Below are 21759 nucleotides of genomic sequence, written 5' to 3'. Positions count from 1 at the left end.
TTTTGATTCCTTGATCTTTCTGCAGTTCTCACAATTAACATGTCAGAATCTACATTCATTATCAGCTTGAACACTGCACCAGAATCTGGGCCAGGAATGCCAATAAGTTGAAGGATATGAGTTTGCAGGACTGTGTAGCTTGAAAAAAATTTCCCAGAATGAGTCAGATGTTCAACCTTTCTCCCCTGGAGCTCTGAGATGCAGTGAACTTTTGCATCTAGTCTCTTTTATTAAAGTAATCAAATGTTCATTATAGGAATGCTATAACTGGGAGTCGGGATGTAGCGCAGCGGGTTAAGCGCAGGTGGCGCAAAGCACAGGGACGGGCATAAGGATCCTGGTTCGAACCCCGGCTCCCCACCTGCAGGGGAGTCGCTTCACAGGCAATGAAGCAGGTCTACAGGTGTCTGTCTTTCTCTCCCCCTCTCTGTCTTCCCCTCCTCTCTCCATTTCTCTCTGTCCTATCCAACAACGACAATAACAATAATAACTACAATAATAAAACAACAAGGGCAACAAAAGGGAATAAATAAATAAAATAAATATTAAAAAAATTAAAAAAAAGAAATGCTATAACTTTCTAAACTTATTGCCATGGATGGCATCTGGATATTCTAATTGTTTGCATTAAACATCAATGGTGGAACTCCTTGTAGTGGGTGACCACTGAAATAATTTTTTTTTTTTTTTTGCCTCCAGGATTATTGCTGGGGCTTGGTGGCAGCAATATGAATCCACTGCTCCTGGTGGCCATTTTCCTTTTTTTTTTTTTTTTTTTGTTTGTCTTTATTGTAGGATAGGACAGAGAGAAATTAAGAGAGATGGGGAAGACAGAGGGGGGGGAGAGAAAGACACCTGCAGAGCTGATTGACTACTTGTGAAGCAGCCTCCCTGTAGGTGGGGAGCCTGGGACTAGAAACAGGATCCTTTCTTCATCCTTGCCCTTCCTACTATGTGTGCATATCCAGGTGTGCTACTGCCTAACCCCCAAGAAACTCCGTTGTCACTGTGCATTAAATACCCAGCAACTGCACACCTTAGCGTCTGTGAGCGAGCACCTCACTTCATGTTCCAGCGCATGCAATAGTTTTCACTGATGTGAAAGGCAATGACCCTGATACCAGGAGATCCTTTTTGTCTCCAGAGGCTCCTATTGTGAACAGATATCTAAAAAAAAAATGCTACCCTAGGTTTTATTCTTCAGTGACTAAGGTTTAGTCAACTCAAGCAACTTAGAGGGTCAGTGGCAGTGTCTGTTGAACACAAGGATCACCAACAAGAGGAAACTGGAGCTCCTCTGAGAAGCAGCTGATATCACGGGGTGTACCACAACTTCATTTTTAAGACCTCCAAAGAGCTGCATTCCACTAGTGACCTCGGTCAGTTCACTTATTTCTTTGGTGTGTGCTATGAGTTATCATTTCTTTAATTAAATTGCAGTAACAACAAGTGCTTAATTGGAATAATAAGAAAGACTATTATGATCTCACTATACTGTTGGGAGGAAGAATTAAGTGAATAATTAAAAACCTGATAAGGGGTTTAAACTTTCATGTCATTAAGGGAAAGTAATGTCAAGCTAACTAAGTGCTAAAACTCCTGAATAAGCATCAGGCCACTCTGGAATCTCAAGAACCTGCTTGGAAACGATAGGGTATCCTTACAAATAACTATACAAAGGAAGTAGAGTTTTCTCCCTTGGTAGTTTGGGACCAAAAAAAAAAAAGTCAAATAATAGCTGTCAAAAAACTCATACACAGATCTGGTTATTACATAAATAATAGTGGATACATTTTCCAAAGACATATGCTTCCAGTGAATGATTTACTACCTAAACATTACATGCATAAAGATGAAAGTGTAAGAATGCCAACTTCAGTCCAAATTTTTATGTGCATAATTAAAAACAACTTAACTGCTTAATAGGGGACTGGATAGCTAAATTATGGACACTTAAAGAAAGAAGTAGATTTTGATATGCTCAAGCAAAGATCTCTAAGTTAAAAAAAAAAGAGTTAAATCACCAAATAACTTACCTTTATTTTTCTTTCAAAAGAAGCAATTAGGGGTTGAGGTGAGGGAACCTATCTCCATTGTTGGCATTTGAATATTACTAATTATTTTCATTCAAAGCAAGTGGTAAAGCTCCTTATAATGTGTGACTGCTAAAGGTAGAGAGTAATTGTCTTTTTAATATATTTATTTATTTATTAGTTATTGGGTAGAGGCAGAGAGAAATTGAGAGGGGAGAAGGAGATGGAGAAGCAAAGAGACAGAAAGACATGTGCAGCCCTGCTTCACCAATGTGAAGCTTTCCCCCTGAAGCTGGTGACACGGGGCTTGAACCTGGGTCCTTTCACACTGTAATGTGTGCACTTAACTAGGTTTACCACTGCCTGGCCTCCACATTTTCCTTTTTTATTTTATGCTTTCAAATATTGTGAAATGTTTATAGTGATAGTGAAACTCTCTATGAAAAAAAGTATTGATTTATGTTGAATAATTTCTCATATGTAATGCAAGATTAAAATATCTCTCTCTGAGACAATCGTGGACCTTTTGAAACATACCTAAAATAGATTTCCTAGCTTCTTACTGACCTAAAATCCCTATTTTCACCTGCTCCACCCCTACTTTCTGGTTCCTGTTTATTAAGCATTTTGTTCTGCTTCATATCTTTTTTTTTTTAAATTTATTTATTTATTTTCCCTTTTGTTGACCTTGTTGTTTTTTATTGTTGTTGTAGTTATTATTGTTGTTGTCATTGTTAGATAGGACATAGAGAAATGGAGAGAGGAGGGGAAGACAGAGAAGGGGAGAGAAAGATAGACACCTGCAGAACTGCTTCACCACCTGTGAAGTGACTCCCCTGCAGGTGGGGAACTGGGGCCTGGAACCGGAATCCTTACGCCAGTCCTTGTGCTTTGTGCCGCCTGCACTTAGCCCGCTGCACTACTTCCCGACTCCCCCTGCTTCATATTTTAACTGCCTTTCAGATGCCAAGTTGCAGATATTAATGATTCCATCCTGAACTCCCTGTGTGGGCAACCTTACCAATGTGTCCTGGAACCTCACCTCTCCAGAACCCTTCTACATTAGGGAAAAACAGAAATAGGCTGGGGATATGGATTGACCTGTCAATGCCCATGTCCAAAGGAGAAGCAATTATAGAAGCTAGAACTCCTACTTTCTTCACCCCAGAAAGAATTTTGGTCCATACTCACAGAGGAGGAGTAATGTTAGGGGAACATGACTAGAGGGCTCTGGACCCCAATTCCTTTGGGACTCAGTGAGAGAAGAGGAAAACAAGGAAAGGCATTTGGAAGCAGCAATAGGTGTAGGTGTGACTGAGAAAGGAAGAGAAGGCAGGACCATAGAAAACAATAGGCAAAAATACAGATAGATAGATTGCCACAGAAATAATAGACAGCCCATATCTATGACCTTGGGAGAACCACTGTAGTTTCCAGTGGAGGAAATGGGTACACAGAACTCTGGTGGTGGGAATGGTGTGTAATTGTACCCGTTACCTGGTAATTTTGTAAGCCAATATTAAATCAGTAATAAAAAATGAAATTTAAAAAAGAAGTAGCTGTCATACACAGACACCAAGACACCAAATCATATTTTTAAAAAATCGTTTGAAAAAGGCTGTATATCCTATTACCGTACTTTTACATTTCATGGAGCAGACTATAGTCAGAAAAGAAATGTGTGGAAATCACCACGATTTTTCCACCTCTGAGCTTCTATTATCATGTCATAGAACAAGTATATTTTCTATTTTCCCCAATAAAGCAAACAAAAAATGACAACAACAAAAGCATGCTTTTTTTGTTTTGTTTTGTTTTGTTTTGCCTCTAGGGTTATTGCTGGGACTTGGTGCTTGCACCATGAATCCACTCCTCCTGGAGGTCTATTTTTTTTCTCTTTTCATTGCCCTTGTTATTATCATTGTTGTGGTTATTATTATTGTTGTTACTGATGTTGTTGGATATTACAGAAAGAAATGGAGAGAGGAGGGGAAGACAGAGAGGGGGAAGGAAAGACAGACACCTGCAGACCCGCTCCACCGCTTGTGAGGTGACCCCCCCTGCAGGTGGGGAGCCAGGGGCTGGAACAGGGATCCTTATGCCCGTCCTTGCACTTTGCGTGCCATGTGCATTTAACTAGCTGCGCTACCGCTGGACCCCCCCACCAAAAGCATGTTTTTAACAACCAATTAAGTTCAGAAACAGGGTCATTTTTTATGCTGATCAAACTTTATGAAAATAATGAAAATAATTAGTGTACTAGCCTAGATTTTTTTCCCCTTCCTCCATATCTTCTTTTTCCTTTATTTATTTACTTATTTATTGGATAGAGACAGAGAGAAATTGAGGGGGAGGGGACATAGAAAGGGAGAGAGAAAGAGAGATTCCTGCAGCAGTGCCTCATTGCTTGTGAAGTTTCTCCCTTGCAGGTGAGGACTAAGGGCTTGAACCTGGGTCCTTGTGCAGGGGAAAGTGTGTGCTCTACCAGGTGCACCACCAACCAGTCCTCCTATATTTTTCCATATTAGACTTATCAGCAAATTCAGGATAGTGGAGGTGAAGGGACAATGCATGAAAAGGGGCTTTTAACAAAACTGTTAAGGTTTCTTGAACCAGGCATAGAAAGTTAGCTGTTACTTATACACAACATTTAATTTAACTTTGTGAATAATTAATGCAGAAATATTTGCAGCATGAACTGGCTTTTATCACAAAAAAAAAATTTACTGATCTCTTATCACAAAATTAATTAAGTACATCCATTTTAGGAGGAAATAACTGGGGCCCATTGTGTAGTTGAGTTGATTTTCCAAGTAGAGCTCAAAGAAGAAGTTACAGACTCACTGAATTATTCTTAGCATTCTCTCTGCGTATAAGCCAAATCCAGATTTCTGCACTGTTAAGATAGTTCCTTGTGTGTGCATTTGTTTGCATTTTACCTTCATTAAGACATGACAAAGGTGCCCAGACTATTAAATGGGGGAAGGGGAGTCTCTTCAACAAATGGTGTTGGAAAAAATGGGTTGAAACATGCAGAAGAATGAAACTGAACCACTAAATTTCACCAAACACAAACGTAAATTCCAAGTGGATCAAGGACTTGGATGTTAGACCAGAAACTATCAAATACTTAGAGGAAAATGTTGGTAGAATTCTTTTCCGCATAAATTTTAAAGACATCTTCAATGGAACGAATACAATCACAAAGAAGACTAAGGCAAGATTAAACCAATGGGACTATATCAAATTAAAAAGCTTCTGCACAGCAAAAGAAACCAATACCCAAACCCTCCTTACAGAATGGGAGAAGATCTTTACATGCCATACATCAGACAAGAGTTTAATAACCAAAATATATAAAGAGCTTGCCAAACTCAACAAGAAAACAAATGATCCCATCTAAAAATGGGGAGAGGACATGGACAGAATATTTACTAAAGAAGAGATCCAAAAGGCCAAGAAACATATGAAAAAATACTCCAAGTCACTGATTGTCAGAGAAATACAAATAAAGACAATGAGATACCACTTCACTCCTGTAAGAATGCCATTCATCAGAAAAAGTAGCAGCAACAAATGCTGGAGAGGTTGTGGGGTCAAAGGAACCCTCCTGCACTGCTGGTGGGAATGTCAATTGGTCCAACCCCTGTGGAGAACAGTCTGGAAACTCTCAGAAGGCTAGAAATGGACCTACCCTATGACCCTGCAATTCCTCTCCTGGGGATATATCCTAAGGAACCCAACACACCCATCCATAAAGATTTGTGTATACCCATGTTCATAGCAACACAGTTTGTAATTGCCAAAAGCTGGAAGTAACCCAGGTGTCCAACAACAGATGAGTGGCTGAGCAAGTTGTGGTATATATACACAATGGAATACTAGAATACTACTCAGCTATTAAAAATGGTGATTTCACCGTTTCCAGCTCATCTTGGTTGGAACTTGAAGAAATCATGTTAAGTGAAATAAGTCAGAAACAGAAGGATAAATATGGGATGATCTCACTCACAGGCAGAAGTTGAAAAACAAAACTAGAAGAGAAAATACTAAGCAGAACCTGGACCGGAGTTGGTGTATTGTACCAAAGTAAAAGACTCTGGGGTAGGTGAGGGCGCGGGTAGTACAGGTCCTGGAAAAGGATGACAGAGGACCTAGTCGGGGATGTATTGTTCTGTGGAAAACTGGGAAATGTTATGCATGTACAAACTACTGTATTTACTGTCAAATGTAAAACATTTAATCCCCCAATAAAGGAATCCTCCCCCCAAAAAAAAGACGTGACGAATCTATTTCCACAATATCTAGGAAATATTATTCCCACATAAAATGTAATTGCTCGTGTTTGTCATATTTCAAGTTACAAAATTCTAAAAATTGTTGAGTCAGAAAAAAGGTTTATGTATTAAAATATATTACCTGGGTTAGGACATGGCTCACTCACTAGAGTTCCCACCTTACTATGTTCAAGCACCAAGCACAAGTGGAATCCTCATAGATGATAGGGTGGTACTATGGTATCTCTCCCTATCTATTTCTGTCTCATTCTTTTTTTTTTTTTCTTTTTGGAAAAGAAAGGAAGAAAGAAAGACAAAAAAGGAGGAGAGAGAGAGAGAGAGAGAGGGAGAGAGAGAGGAAGGGAGAGAGAAACCATGACCCAGGAGTGGTAGACAGTCTGAAAGGCATACGAGAGGCATGGAAACCTTGGAACCTAAGTACTGTGCATGTGTATGTGCACTGAATTCATTCAGCGGTATTAGAAGACTAAAGAAAGGTGACTGTATCCTTTATCTTCAAAGAGAAAGCCTTTTTATATAGTATCTATGGCAACCAGCTCCCTAGAATAGTAGATAATCCTATACGTAGTAATGTTTCGGCATGTTCTTTTTTTTCTCTTCTCTATTTTTTTAAAAAATATTTTTGTATTTATTTATTTTCCCTTTTTGTTGCCCTTGTTGTTTTTTATTGTTGTTGTAGTTATTATTGTTGTTGTTAATGATGCCGTTGTTTTTAGATAGGACAGAGAGAAATGGAGAGAGGAGGGGAAGACAGAGGGGGAGAGAAAGACACCTGCAGACCTGCTTCACTGCTTGTGAAGCGACTCCCCTATGGGTGGGGAGTTGGGGGCTCGAACCAGGATCCTTACGATGGTCCTTGTGCTTCGTGCCATGTGCGCTTAACCCGCTGCTCTACCGCCCGACTCCTCCTCCTCTCTATTTCTGATGACCAGAAGGGTCATTAACAATCGGTGGTACTGTCTGTGCACACATACCTTACAGCAAAGTGCAAAGTGGCTGGGCCAGGTTTCTTGGGAAGATCATGATCAAGAACTCGGTGATCTAACTGTAGCCAGTTCTGCTGACCTCTGTGAAAGAAAAGACAAAGGACTGAACAGAATTCGAGAAAAGTTCAATAACACACAGTACTGGAAAATCTGTGGTGAAAGTCACTCTCATAAGCTGATGGTAGGAATATAACTTGTTACAATGGGAAATGAGGTTGATTTGATAATTTCTCAAAATTATAAAATAAAAGCACCTGCCCTTGAACCAGTCTTTCAGTTCCCAGGAGTTTATAAAGATAAATATGCACATGCAAAAAAAAAAAAAGGCCTGTGTATAAAGTCAGTCCTTATAGCATATATATAACTATAATCTATGATAGCAAAAAGGTATGAAGTAAATTACATATTCACAGGATATTGTTTAAAAATTAAATTTAAACTGAGCGGTGAGATGCAATGCAGCTATTCAAAAGATGGGGAATCTCTTTGAGGGCTGGAAAGACAGCATGGTTATTGCATAAAGACATAATGGTTATTGCAAAAGAGTTGATGCCTCAGACTTAGGGCTTGGGTTTCAATCCCCAAGACCATCATAAACCAGAACTGAGCAGTGCTCTATAAAAAAAAAAAAAAAAGAACAAACAAAACGTTGAAACTTATTTTGAACAATTTTCAAGACATGATATGACATGACATTACATGGAAAGAGTAAGAAGCTACTTGGCCGATAAGGTGAAAATTACCCATAACTCAGGGCTAGGGAGATAGCATAATAAATATTATGCAATATAGACTTTTCATGCCTGAGGCACCAAAGGTTCCACGTTCAATCCCCAGCACTACCATAAAACTAGAGCTGAGCAGAGTTCTAATAAGAAAAACAAACCAAACCAAACCAAAACAAACAAAACCCCCATGGCTCTATCACTTTATATAAACAAGGTTAGCATGTCATTCTATGTCTTTGAAAGCACAGATAAAAATTCACTTATTGGGCTAGAGAGACATCTCAGTATTAAGAGTACAGGGTTTTCATCCACAGAAGCCCCAGGCTCCTTCTCTGGCACAACTGTCAGAGCTGTATGCTGCTCTAGATTCTCTCTCATATGGAAATAAATAAATTGCAAAAAAAAAAGAAGAATCGGGAGTCGGGCAGTAGCACAGAGGGTTAAGCGCAGGTGGCGCGAAGCGCAAGGACCAGCATAAAGATCCTGGTTCAAGCCCCTGGCTCCCCACCTGCAGGGGAGTCGCTTCACAGGCGGTGAAGCAGGTCTGCAGGTGTCTGTCTTTCTCTCCCCCTCTCTGTCTTCTCTTCCTCTCTCCATTTCTCTCTGTCCTATCCAACAACATCAATAATAATTACAACAATAAAACAACAAGGGCAACAAAAGGAAATAAAGAAAAAAGAAAAAAAATCCAAAAACAAAAAAAAGGCTAAAAAAATCAATTATTGCTTATAAGCTGCTTTTCTCAAGTTTTTCCTATTAGCAAACAATACAATCAATAGCTCAAAAAGTTGAATCTACATGTTCACCTTTTACCCACAAATTTCCTTTTTTACTAGAATATCAAAGATTCATCATCTCATACCCAGTGCACATGATGGTAATCAATCAAAAACCAAAACTATGTGATGAAACTTGCTAGCTATTTCTTTATAAACGTGCCTATTCAGCAAAATAAAAGAGGAAAACACAAAGAAATGAGCGAAGGGGCTGGGAGCCATTGTGAGCAGAAGAGCAGCTGCTTCAGAAGGACTGTGACTGCCCTCTAGGGGTGAAAGAATCACCTTGCTCACAGAACACCAGAAAGCAAGTATTGAGAACTCCACTCTCCTACTAAAGGGACCATGCATGACTGTTTTCTTGGATCATCATTACTATTATTATTATTATTGTCACTGCTACTGCTTCTGCTGTTACTATTGTTATTACTATGTAGAATCAGGGCCTCCTAGCCTCCCACAAACTCCTGGGTTGCTTTTTTCATTCAGATAGAGACAGAAGAGAGACTATATTGTAGCACCAGAGCATCCCACCCCCTCATTCTCTCCCACCCCCTGCCCCGCCCCTTACGTCCTAGCTATGGCACCTCCCATATGGTGCTGGAGCCTGGTTCATGAATGTGGCAAGGCCCTATCTGGTGAATTATCATTCTAGCCCACAATCCTTTTTCGTTCTTTCTCTCTCTCTCTTTTGTCTTTTCTTTTCTTTTTCATTTCTCTTCTTAGCCTGTGGAGTATAGCTAGTTTCATTGACAAAATGCTCCCCTTAGCTTCACCTTATTCTATCGAGAGCCCAAAGGCAACTGCTGATGTGGCATCCAGGCAGGACACTTAGGCTCTGACAGCAGCCTGGGAGGGATCTAACTCTCTGGTTTGGGAGGAGAGGCTGGGGAAAGGGAGTGCTGAAAGAAAATACTTTCCAAAAATATTTATTGGACTGGAGGAAAAAAAAAAGGTGGGAGGGGTGGAACCAGGCATGTGACCAGGACATTCCAAGGAAACACAGACAGAAGCAACTCTCCAGACCTTTTCTCCTGAAAGATAGAAGTGGCCAATTCCCACTCCTCCCCACTTCACTCCGCCAAAAGACCAGCTCATACTTCTTTTGAAAATAAACACAGCTAAAGTCAGAAGACACCTTCCAAACTGGTCATAACTCAAAAATAGACATGGCTGCCTCTCACAGGGAAGTGCATAGAGGATATTTTGGAGCCAGATTTCTTGGAAGGACTTTAACCACTAGCCACTGTAATCAAAGGAGGTAGCTGGAGGAGACACTTGAGTGAGACTTTCTTTCCCCAACAGAGTATTTAAAAAGAAGTCTTAGCATAGACGAGGGAAAAGGTAGCCCAAGTCATTAAAGAAAGCCATTCATATTATTCCATTTCTTTCTGAAGAGAAAGTCTTACAGTTAAAATGCCTGATTTATGCACTGTCTGGTTTATATGCAAACTTGGAGCCTTTCCAGAAACCTTCCTTGTGGCCAGGACCCCCTTTTACAGTCCATCATAAACCCTGGAGCCTAGGGAACTTGTGACTAAGGTTGTAAATCATGTCACTCCTCTGCATAACATCCTTCAGTGGTCTCAGAGTGCCTCCCCCTGCTACATGACTCATAGCACTGCACTCACCTAGGATCTTGCTCTTCTTGTCTCTTACTCTACCATCAGGTGGGTTTCTTCACCACTGGGTCAAAGTGTCATGTTCATAACCACTCAGGCACTGGTCCACAGAATGAGTCTTTATTTTTTTGGGGGGATGGGAGGATGCCATCTCCTCTCCCTGCTACCTAAGCCTGTCCTGATAGGTCCAGTTGGAACTATCCTGTCCCAGCCCACTTTCAGTCTCCTTCTAAACACTTGTCTTCCTGCTGTAACGACAATCAACAGGAGAATAATTCCCCTAAAAAAGATTTATTTATTACTGAGAGAGGGGAGTAAGAGGACAGAGAGGGAGAGAGAGAAGAGGGGAAGGCAGAGGGAGAAGAAGGAAGAGGGAGAGGGAGAGGGGGAGAGATGGGGAGAGAAAGGGAGAGAGAAAGGGAGAGAGAAAGGGAGAGAGAAAGGGAGAGGGAGGGAGAGAGAAATAACAGAATCATTCTGGCATATGTGGTGCTGAGATGGAACTCTGGACCTCATGCACGCACACCCTGTACTCTACATTTTAGTTTTTCTATATAAGTAACATGCGTTAACCGATTGCGCCACTGGAGCTCCAGATAGTTTTCCTTTATTGTGTGACTGAGCTATAGGCTTTGCATATCTTACCTGGCTTAACAGAACATTATGACCCTGTTACCATGTGCCTTGTACAACACATATTATTTGGGTACTATCATGATACATATTATACAGATGAGAACATTTGCATGTCAGAGATCACAGTTACTAAGATTCTGTAATAGACATCCTTTGCTTCCCTCTCAACCCTTATATTTTTTTAAATTTTTTAATATTTATTTTATTTATTTTCCCTTTTGTTGTTCTTTTTTTTATTGTTGTGGTAGTTGTTGTTATTGATGTCGTTGTTGTTAGATAGGACAGAGAGAAATGGAGAGAGGAAGGGAAGACAGAGGGGGAGAGAAAGAGAAACACCTGGAGATCTGCTTCACTGCCTGTGAAGCGACTCCCCTGCAGGTGGGGAGCTGGGGGCTCGAACCAGGATCCTTATGCTGGTCCCTGTGCTTTGCACCACATGTGCTTAACCTGCTGTGCTACCGTCCGACTCCCTCAACCCTTATCTTGTACCATGTCCGCTCTTAAGTTCGATATTCTGGCTACATGGACTTTTTGTTCTTTTGAAATTGAAGCAGAAATCAAGCTTAATCCCACTTCAGGGCTTTTGTATGTAATGCTTCCCTAGGCCTTTATAGAACCATTTTTTCCCCCCTTTCCTCTCCTTCTCTTTCCTTTTCTCATTACTGGTATTTCACCACTCCAAGTTGACTTTCTCAGTTAGAAAGACAGAGACAGAAAAAAAGACACCACAACACTGAAACTTCCCTCAGTGCTGTGGGATCTGAGTTCAAACTTGGGTAAATACCCATGACAAACCAAGAACATGATCCAAATGAACTATCCTGCCAGCCCCAAAAGGAGTTCTTGTTTCTTATTATGTGTCACCTTTAGTAGTCTTCCTACTCTACCTTATTCACAACTGTCCCTCAGTTTCTTTTGATCATTATTTATGATTTTCTATATTTCATTTATTTTGCATTTCATTTTTCAAAGTACCTATTACTTTGATATTTTCTTTTTCATTTATTATTTATGTCTTTTGTTGTTGCCACCAGAGTTATCACTGGAGCGTGGTGCCTGCACAATAAATCTACCACTCCTGGCAGCTGTTTCTTCCTTTTTTTTTTTTTCCTTTTTAACTTGATAGGACAGAGAAAAATTGAGAGAGGACAAACATATAGAGAGGGAAAGACACCTGCAGCCCTGCTTTACTACTTGTGAAGCTTCCTCCTTGCAGGTGGGGAGAGGGGGCCTGAACCTGAGTCCTTGCACATGTGTACTCTGCCAGGTATGCTACTACCTGCCCCTCTGATAGTTTCTTATTTAATATATTTGTTCATTTGTTTTGCAGAACCACATACATCACTGTAATTGCTCTTTTCAGAGCAACAACCTTGTTTGTGTTATTCACACCCAAATCACCAGGAACTAAAACAGTGACTGACATTTAGTAGATACTAAAAAATCATTTATTGAATGATTAAATTAGTCTAATATTCATGTTTTAAGCTCATTGTTCCCTCTAAATCACAGTGTTTTTAGCACTCTGGTTAACACTGTACAGATTTTTCCATTAAGAATTTATGGTTTTATTCTATATGTTGTTTGCAGCTATTTCATTCACATTTAGATTCAACTTGTGCTTGCTTCCTCACTGATACCCACGAACCCAGTCTTTCTCCTAGCTGGAGCATGAGGTGAGTTGACACCTGCTTTTCCTCTTTCGTCCAGCAGAGGGACTGACCATGCAGGGTCTCAAACAGTTTATGTAATTTATTTTTGAATAGAGAGAGATATTGAGAGGGAAGTGTAGAGAGAGGGAGAAGGAGTGTGAGAGGGATATATGTATATATGTGTGTGTGTATATATATATGTATATATATACATATATATATATATGTATATATATACATATATATATATATATATAGAGAGAGAGAGAGAGAGAGAGAGAGAGAGAGAGAGAGGGAGAGAGACATAGATAGAGATATGGATGGATGAAGGAACGGAGGAAGGGAGGGTGTGACCTGCAGCTTCCCCCCTGCAGCTGGGGACTGGGGACTTGAATCTAGGTAGTTATGCACTGTAACATGTATGTTTTACATGTATAGTTTACTAGTGACCACTGCTTGGTCACTGTCTCAAACAGTTACTGAGGGAACAGATAATTTTGTGGTTAAGTATCCCCCTAACGCAGTGAGTATCCCCCTAACACTTCCTCTCCACTATTCCAAGCTTTGGGTCCATGATTGCTCAACAATTTGTTTGGCTTTGTATGTTAACTCTCTTTTCAGTCACCAGGTTCCAGATGTCATCAGGATGCCGGCCAGGCTTCCCTGGACTGAAGACCCCACCAATGTGGCCTGGAACTCTGCTTCCCCAGAGACCCACACTACTAGGGAAAGAGAGAGGCAGACTGGGAGTATGGACCGACCAGTCAACGCCCATGTTCAGCGGGGAAGCAATTACATAAACCAGACCTTCCACCTTCTACAACCCACAATGACCCTGGGTCCATGCTCCCAGAGGGATAGAGAGTGGGAAAGCTATCAGGGGAGGGGGTGGGATATGGAGATTGGGTGGTGGGAATTGTGTGGAGTTGTACCCCTCCTACCCTATGGTTTTGTTAATTAATTCTTTCTTAAATAAAAAAAAAAAGAAAAAAAAGAATGAAGTTGGTGATTTTGAATGTACTTTTTGTTTTGTCAAATTATATTCAGAAAACATTCCGAGTCTGAATGTTCTGCTGAAGTTGTCAGGTTTTTCTGTGTCTCCTGACAATTTGCTTGCCTGGTCTTGCACAACCTAAAGCCTGGACTTGCTGACATTTCTGGGAGAGCTTAGGCTATACTCAGATTGGAAATAACCAGGATCCACAAGGTGTTAAAATAACTTAACCCTTTCTCTGCCTGGTTAAACTGAAGAACTAAAAAAACAATTATATCAGGAAAGTTATGCAAAGAACACTGGGTGGTTGGCCAATGTGCTTTGTCTGGAACACATATTATTGAATTTTAATAAGAAGAGCTTTTGGGACATAACCCATATAATGAAGAATGTTTATGTGATAATATATCAGGCTGTATTTAGCACAGGGAATTTAGTTGCCATCAAACACACATGCACATACATATGGGAAAGAGCCAGGAAAAGGGCCAGTAGGCAGCTTGCTCAGTAAAGTATATACATTGCTACCTGTAAGGACCCAGGCTGGAACACTGGGTCACTACATAGGAGCACCTGAAGAAAGGAAGATTTATATGTGGTGGAACTCTTCTGCCCTCTCTGCCTCTCATACTGTATTAGAAACAGAAAAAAAAAAAAGAAGAGTCACTAGGAGTGGAGTCGTGCAGGCACTGAGCCCCAGCAATAACCTTGATGACCAAAATAAACAACAAAAACATAAACAACAACAAACCAAACAAAAAAACACAAGCACACTTATTAATGTAAAATTTAAAATTTTTACCCCATGTTTTTTAAAAAATGATTTTACTTATTTATCTTTACTTATTGGATAGAGGCAGAGAGGTTGAGAATAAAAGGGGAGGCAGAGAGCGAAAGAGAAAGATTAAGACAGAGATAGAGAGAGACCTGTAGCACTGCTTCACTGCTAGTGAGGTACCCCCCCCCCACAGATAGGGACTGGGGGCTTAACCCAGGTGCTTGCTCATTGTAACTTGTGCGCTCAACTAAGTGTGCCTCTACTGAATTATTATTCTTATGAATTTACTGTCATATTTCTGTCTTATTTCAGATAGGACTGAAATTATTGACAAAATATACTATATCTGAGTTAATATAAAAAAGAAATCAAAAGATAGTAAGATGTTTACATAAACTAGACATATGATAAAGGTGAACTCATTTTGTATTAAACTCTTAGTAAATATACTGTTTCTTTCTTTCTTTCTTTTTTTTTTTTTTTTAGTGGGCTTTCTTTTTTTTTTTCTTTCTTTTTTTTTTTTTTTAGTGGGAAAATTTGCCTGTAAATTTTCTTGCTATGAACACCAACACATTAACTCAGATTTAGGATATGAGTGAAAGTTAAACTAGTATTTATTTATTTATTTATTCCCTTTTAATTGTTGTAGTTATTATTATTGTTGTTGTTATTGTTACTGATGTCATCATTGTTAGATAGGACAGAAAGAAATGAAGAGGGGAAGACAGAGAGGGGGAGAGAAAGAGAGACACCTGCACACCTGCTTCACTGTCTGTGAAGCAACTCCCCTGCAGGTGGGGAACCGGGGGCTCGAACCAGGATCCTTACGTTGGTCCTTATGCTTTGCGCCATCTGCACTACCACCTGACTCCCTAGTTTTTTAAAAAAAATATTTAATTTATTTATTCATGAAGAAGATAGGAGGAGCAAAAGAAAGAACCAGACATCACTCTGGTAAATGTGCTGCCAGGGATCGAACTCATGAAATCATGCTCTAGAGTCAAAGGCTTTATCCACTGCACTACCTCCCGGACCACTAATCTATTATTTTTACCACTAATTTATAAATTAAATAAATGATGACATTCAAAGTAGATAGACTATAATAAAAACAAAGCAAACTGACAAACAAACAAACAAAAAACAGGGGCCGGGAGGCAGCTCAGTGTGTAGAGTAAGGTTCTAGATTTGACTCCTAGCATCACAAGAGAATACTACAGACAGCACCAGAGAGAGCTCCATAGTTGGAAGAGTGGTGCTTGGTGTTTCTCCCCCTCTCTTCTCTTTTTGCTTATCTCTTCCTTATTCCCCCCTAGGACTTGCCTCCAAGGATATAAAATAAAAAATTGGGCCAGGGAGGCTGCTCATATATGATTGAGGTCCTTAGTACCATAGCCACACTAAAAAAAAAAATAAAACAAGCTCATTGCAATATATATATTTTGGTCTCCAGTTGCTTATAGTGCCAGCACTATGAACCCACTGTTTCTCACTGTTTCTGGTGTGTTTGTGTGTGTGTGTGTGTGTGTGTGTTTTCCCTTTCATTTGATAGGATAGAGAGAAATTAAGAGGAGTGGGAGAGGTACAAGGAGAGAAAGACGTGCTTCACCGCTCGTGAAGTATCCATGCTGCAGGTGCAGAGCAGGGGTTCGAACTCGGGTCCTTGTGTGTATCCTTGCACCTGTGCTTAACTGGATGTGCTACCGCCCAGCCCTTGTAACAAATTTCTAAAACACTTAAGAAAACATTTTGAATTCTTAAAACTGTCAAAATTCTTTTCTTCTCCCATTTGCAACAATGGGAAAAATCTTGTATTAAAAATTCTCTAAGCAGCACATATTTTAATTCATGAAACATTTTCTCTCCTTTTTTTCTGTAAACGACAGCGAACAGGTAGGTACAAAAATGAAAACTTAAAAACACTTACGTGTCATCTGTAAATGTGATTCCAAAGTACTCCTTTTCTTTAAGGTTGAAATGGGAAGCCACAAGGTCCAGCAACTCTCTTGACAAAAGTTTGGGCTGGAAAGATAAAACCCCCATTAGAAATAGCTCGCTATCCTTCTTATCCTATGGTCTTGTCGATCATTATTAAATCAATAAAAAAGAACTAGTTTGCTTGCCTTTCCTCTGTCCCAAACAGTTTAAGGCAGCTTTGTTTGTATGTCTTCTATACCTGCCCTCTTTTCTTGCTTAGTCTATGGTAGACCATTCTCTAAAACATTGGGAAGGAGAGGAACTGTAAATAGGAACACCAATGAGATAATTGTTTTTTTTGTGACTGAAATTTGCTTCAGTACCTTATTCTTCCATTAAGGTCATAGCGTACTTACTAATGAGGTGCTGTTTTGGAAAAAGATAAGCTTTTTTTTTTTTTAAATTATGCTTACTAGTGATCAAAATGAATACTGAACACCTCAGTGATTAGAATGTGGAATAATTTTATCTGATGGGGGTTAGCTGAAGAGGCTCAAGACCCCAAGCTGTAAAGTTACTGAAATGATAACAATGAAAACAGTAGTGGTCACCATTTATTGTGCTTAAATTCTTCTATTCATTACCTGTTAATTCTTATAACGAGCCTATAAAGTATGAGATTTTATTTTATTTCTTTTTTGTTGTTGTTAAATATTTACTAGTGATACACAAGAGAGATCAGAGCACTGCCCAGCTTTGGCTTTAGGTGATGCTAGGGACTGAATCTGAGACCTCAGAAGCTCAGGCACGAAAGTCTTTTGCAGAATCATCATGCTGTCTCCCCAGCCCCACCATTTCTTTTCCTTCTTTCCTTCCTTTTCTTTCTTTCCTTCTTTCTTTCTTTCCTTCTTTCTTTCTTCCTTCCTTCCTTCCTTCCTTCCTTCCTTCCTTCCTTCCTTCCTTCCATCCTTCCTTTCTTTCTTCTTTTTCCTTATTATTTGTTTTGGATAGAGAATGAGAGAGATTGAGAGAGGGGATGGGAAGAGAGGAAGAAAAAAAGAGTTCTGCAGCACTGCGTGACTGCTCATGAAAATGCTTGAAGGTCCTTGTGCATGGCAACATATGCACTCTACCAGATGCATCACCCCCTTATTTGCATATTAGAGAGTTAACCTGGGGCCAGAAAGTGGCACATGCAGTAGAGCATACACATTACCAAAATTCAAGTACCTGGTTCCTAATCCCAGAAGGGAGCCTTCATGAGCAGTGAAGCAGTGTTGCAGGTGTCTCTTTCCCTTTCTCACTCTCAATGTTTGACTATCAAATAAACAAACAGAGCCAACCAAGGTTAACAAGATCTAAGTATTTTGTTTGGAGCTATAGTTAATATGTGTGAGGACCTGGGTTCAAGAGCCCTAGGTCACCATAAGGGAACACCTGCTGGGGGTGGGGAGGAGAGAAAGCTTAGGTTTGGCCAAAAGAGAGAATTGTAGTAGTAACTGTAGGTATGACTGTCAGAGAGAATTTTCGTAGAGTGCTAGGTGAGAAAGAAACATCAACAAATAAAATATTGTTATTCATTCAGTTCCATACCTTTTGCATATATATATCCTAGCTTAACTTTAACTATACTTTTGTGGGGAATACTTATCAATCTAACTCTAGTTTACTAAAGACCAGCTGGGTATATAACTTGGACAATGTCATGTAGCAGGAAAGTGGCAGAATGAAAATTCTCAACTCACAATAACCCTTTCAAGGAAGCATTCTAATTCCGAATTTACCAGGAAGAGGTTCAGAGAAGTAAAGTCACTTGCAGAGAACCACGTAATAACTAATTGTCAAAGCTGAAATGGGAACCCATCCATCTCTGAATCCCTTTCACTACATTATACTTACTCTGAGACACAGATAAGGTTTTCTGACTTCAAAACTGCCTTTTCCCTTTCAAATGATCCTGAGGTTCTTGGTTTTGAGGCATCAATGAACAAGCTGTAGGTCATGAGGCCCACAGAAGAACCCAAATGGCTTGTCCCTGTATAGGAGACACTTACCTGAACCAGCAGTTCCAGCCTCCTATCATCCAGGAGATGCACCTGGCAGTGCCTTCCTTCTGTCATCTGTAGAGGAAAGACAAGAGTGACGTCAGGAACAAGGGTAGGAAACAAACCCTTTAACTCAACTTATAACTTATTCTACATTTGATGTGCTTAGCCTAAAATAGTTTCAATTGAGCTAATCAACAGGCTTCGTTACAAGCACATTTAATTATAAAGCACTGGCACTTAATTTTAAAAACTATCTTTTATATCACTACTATAGGAACAGATAAGAATAGAGAAGTTGCAGAGTAGTAAAAAGCAATGTAGTGTGTGTATTTTCAACCATTTTTTTCAGTTTTATTGTTTTATCACTTACAACTGCACTACTAGGAAGTAATCTTTTTTGTGTTTGCTCCCGTGTGATTCTACTCTTCCCAGTTAACTTTATTTTATTTTTTCCATTTAAATTTCAAATAGAGGGGCCAGGCAGTGGCATATCTAGTTGAGAACACGTTACGTTGTAAAATGACCTTCAGATGAACCCCCAGATCCCATCTCCATTACTGGGTGCCATATGTATACTTAGCAGTGGTTTATACACATTATTTCAGAGTACATAGTTATCTTCTGGGAATGGTGCTATAGATCCCAGTTTTTAAAAAGTTTATTTTATTTTATTTATTTTCCCTTTAGTAGCACTTTTTTATTGTTGTTGTAGTTATTATTGTTGTTGTTGATGTTGTCATGTTGGATAGGACAGAGAGATATGGAGAGAGGACGGGAAGACAGAGAGGGGAAGAGAAAGATAGACACCTGCAGACCTGCTTCACCGCCTGTGAAGCGACTCCCCTGCAGGTGGGGAGCCGGGTGCTCGAACCGGGATCCTAATGCCTCTTCGTGGGCTTCATGCCACATGCACCTAACCGACTGCGCTACCACCTGACCTATAGATCCCAGTTTAACAAATGAAGAAATTGAGACTGAGAATGAGATAAGCAATCCACTTTCTTTTTTTAAATTTAATTTTTTTTTGCCTCTAGGGTTATTGCTGGGTCTCAATGCCTGCACTATGAATCCACTGCTCCTGGAGGCCATTTTTCCCTTTTGTTGCCCTTGTTGTTTATCATTGTTATTATTGTTGTTGTTATTGCTGTCATTGTTGTTGGATAGGACAGAGAGAAATGGAGAGAGGAGGGGAAGACAGAGAGGGGGAGAGAAAGATAGACACCTGCAGACCTGCTTCACCACTTGTGAAGCAACCCCCCCATCCCCCCACCCGCTGCAGGTGGTAAGCTGGGGACTCAGAACTGGGATCCTTATGCTGGTCCTTACACTTCGTGTCATGTGCGCTTAACCTGCTGCACTACCCCCTGGCCCCCTGAAACCCACTTTCTTATCTTTTCTCCTCCTTCTTTTTAAAAATATCTTTAAGGGTAGGAGGAGATAGAGATGGAGAGAGAAAGAGACACCTGTATTGTCGCACTGCTTTACCCCTCGCAAAGCTTTCCCACTTCAGATGGGAACCAAGGACTCAAACCTGGGTACTTGTGCAGTGTAACATGTGCACTCAAACAGGTGCGCCACCACTCAGCCCCAAGCAACCCACTTTCAGTGTGAAAATCTGATTTTTGATTTTTTGAGTGGGCTCTGCTCTAGAATCTAAAAACTAGAAAATAAAAATGTTATGCCCACAAATCAACGACTGTTCTGTAAGTCGTTATTTCCTCAATAAAATCATTTGGAAAAAAAAGCGAGCTCAGTTGGTTGGATTATATGGTTATGGAGATGTGGCCCATTGGAACCACTAAAGTTTTGCTAAAATCTAAGTGGGCAAATTGTGCTTTGTCTCATGAACCTACCTAATCATGCCTTTTGGGTCAATACCAGATTACCCCATCATCTGGGGGCCCTAATCAGGGAATCCTTGGATTCCCAGATATAATGGGCCTAGACTTCTAATAGATCCCTCTCTCCACCATAATTGATCATGTCCATCAACATATGCCCTCTCGGGGGTCACTCTAGGAATTTGTCCTCCCTTTAAAGTAGCAATAGTAGTGGCTGCCCAATTTTCTGAAGGGATTCTGGATCATCCTGCCCTGCCACTTGAGGATGACTGGTCTGGAAATGAGTGCAGACTAGAATGTTCCCAGCTGTAACCATGAACTGCAAGCTCAGACCTACACTGATTCAGAGGTTACACAGGCTCCTGTGCTAAATATAAAAGTGCTAAATATAAAATATATATATGCGCTATTGGTCAGGTTGATGTGGTAAACAGTTAATTTTATTTATCGGTTTTCTTCAAATCGGCTATTCTCTGCCCTATTCTCAACTCTGACACCATCTTCCCAGACAATATTTTTTGTCCAACTCCATGTTAGCTATCAAACTCAAGCAAAAAACTACAAAGGCTATAGACCCCTAGGAACAGACCTAAAATAGACTTCCTCACTTCTTTCCACCCAAAGATCCCTATTTTCATATACTTTATTCCTACTTTTTGGTTCCTGTTCATTAATCATTTTGTCCTACTTTATATCTTACTGCCTTTTCAGCCACCAAGTTGCAGATGCTATCATGACTCCATCCTGACTTTCCTGGGCAGCTGCCCTCACCAATGTATCAGGGAACCTCACCTCTCCAGAGCACTACACCATCAGGGAAAGACAGAAATAGGCTGGGGGTATGGATCAACCTGATAACATTCATGTCTAGCAGAGCAGTTACAGAAGTCAGATCTCCCATCTTTTTCAAAGAATTTTGGTCCATACTCCCAGGGGAGAGAAATGATAGGGGGAAGATGACCAGAGGGCTCTGAACTCCAACTCCATCAGGATCCAGAGAGAGAAGAGGAAAAAGAGGAAGGACATTTGGAAGTAGTAATAGGTGTAGGTGTGACCTGGAAAGGAAGAGAAGATGGGATCATGGAAAAAAATGGGTGATATATACAAATATAGACAGATAGTTGTAGAAATAATAGTTAACTCATATATACAACCTTGGGAGAACTACTGTAGCTTCTAATGAATGGAATGAGGATACAGAACTCTGGTGGTGGGTATGCTGCAGAATTAGACCCCTGTTGTCTTATAGTTTTGTAAATCAATATAAAATCACTAATAAAATTAAAAGAAATTCATTCTGATCTTTGTCTATGTAATTTTTTCTTTTTTAAAATTATCTTTATTTGTTGGATAGAGACAGTCAAAAAATCGAGAGAGAAGGGGGCGATAGTGGGGAAGAGAGACAGAGAGACACCTGCAACACTTCTTCAACACTTGCAAAGTTTTTCCC

At 40.1% G+C, this 21759-nt stretch overlaps 1 protein-coding gene across 6 annotated transcripts in view; it reads right to left on the bottom strand.

Moving 5' to 3' along the window:
• The window catches only part of FRMD4B (FERM domain containing 4B), a 407614-nt gene that overhangs the window by 135585 nt on the left and 250270 nt on the right, over window positions 1-21759 (bottom strand). For all 6 annotated transcript variants that reach the window (XM_060202892.1, XM_060202891.1, XM_060202894.1 and 3 more), the window contains 3 exons: window positions 18475-18540; window positions 16431-16525; window positions 7306-7398 (listed from right to left, as the gene is read on the bottom strand). In XM_060202892.1, the coding sequence (XP_060058875.1) occupies window positions 7306-7398; window positions 16431-16525; window positions 18475-18540 (254 nt within the window). The remainder of the gene's footprint in view (window positions 1-7305; window positions 7399-16430; window positions 16526-18474; window positions 18541-21759) is intronic.

Source organism: Erinaceus europaeus, chromosome 12 (assembly GCF_950295315.1).
Source record: "Erinaceus europaeus chromosome 12, mEriEur2.1, whole genome shotgun sequence".
Classification (NCBI taxonomy): domain Eukaryota; kingdom Metazoa; phylum Chordata; class Mammalia; order Eulipotyphla; family Erinaceidae; genus Erinaceus; species Erinaceus europaeus.
This window is presented reverse-complemented; position numbering and strand designations above follow the sequence as displayed.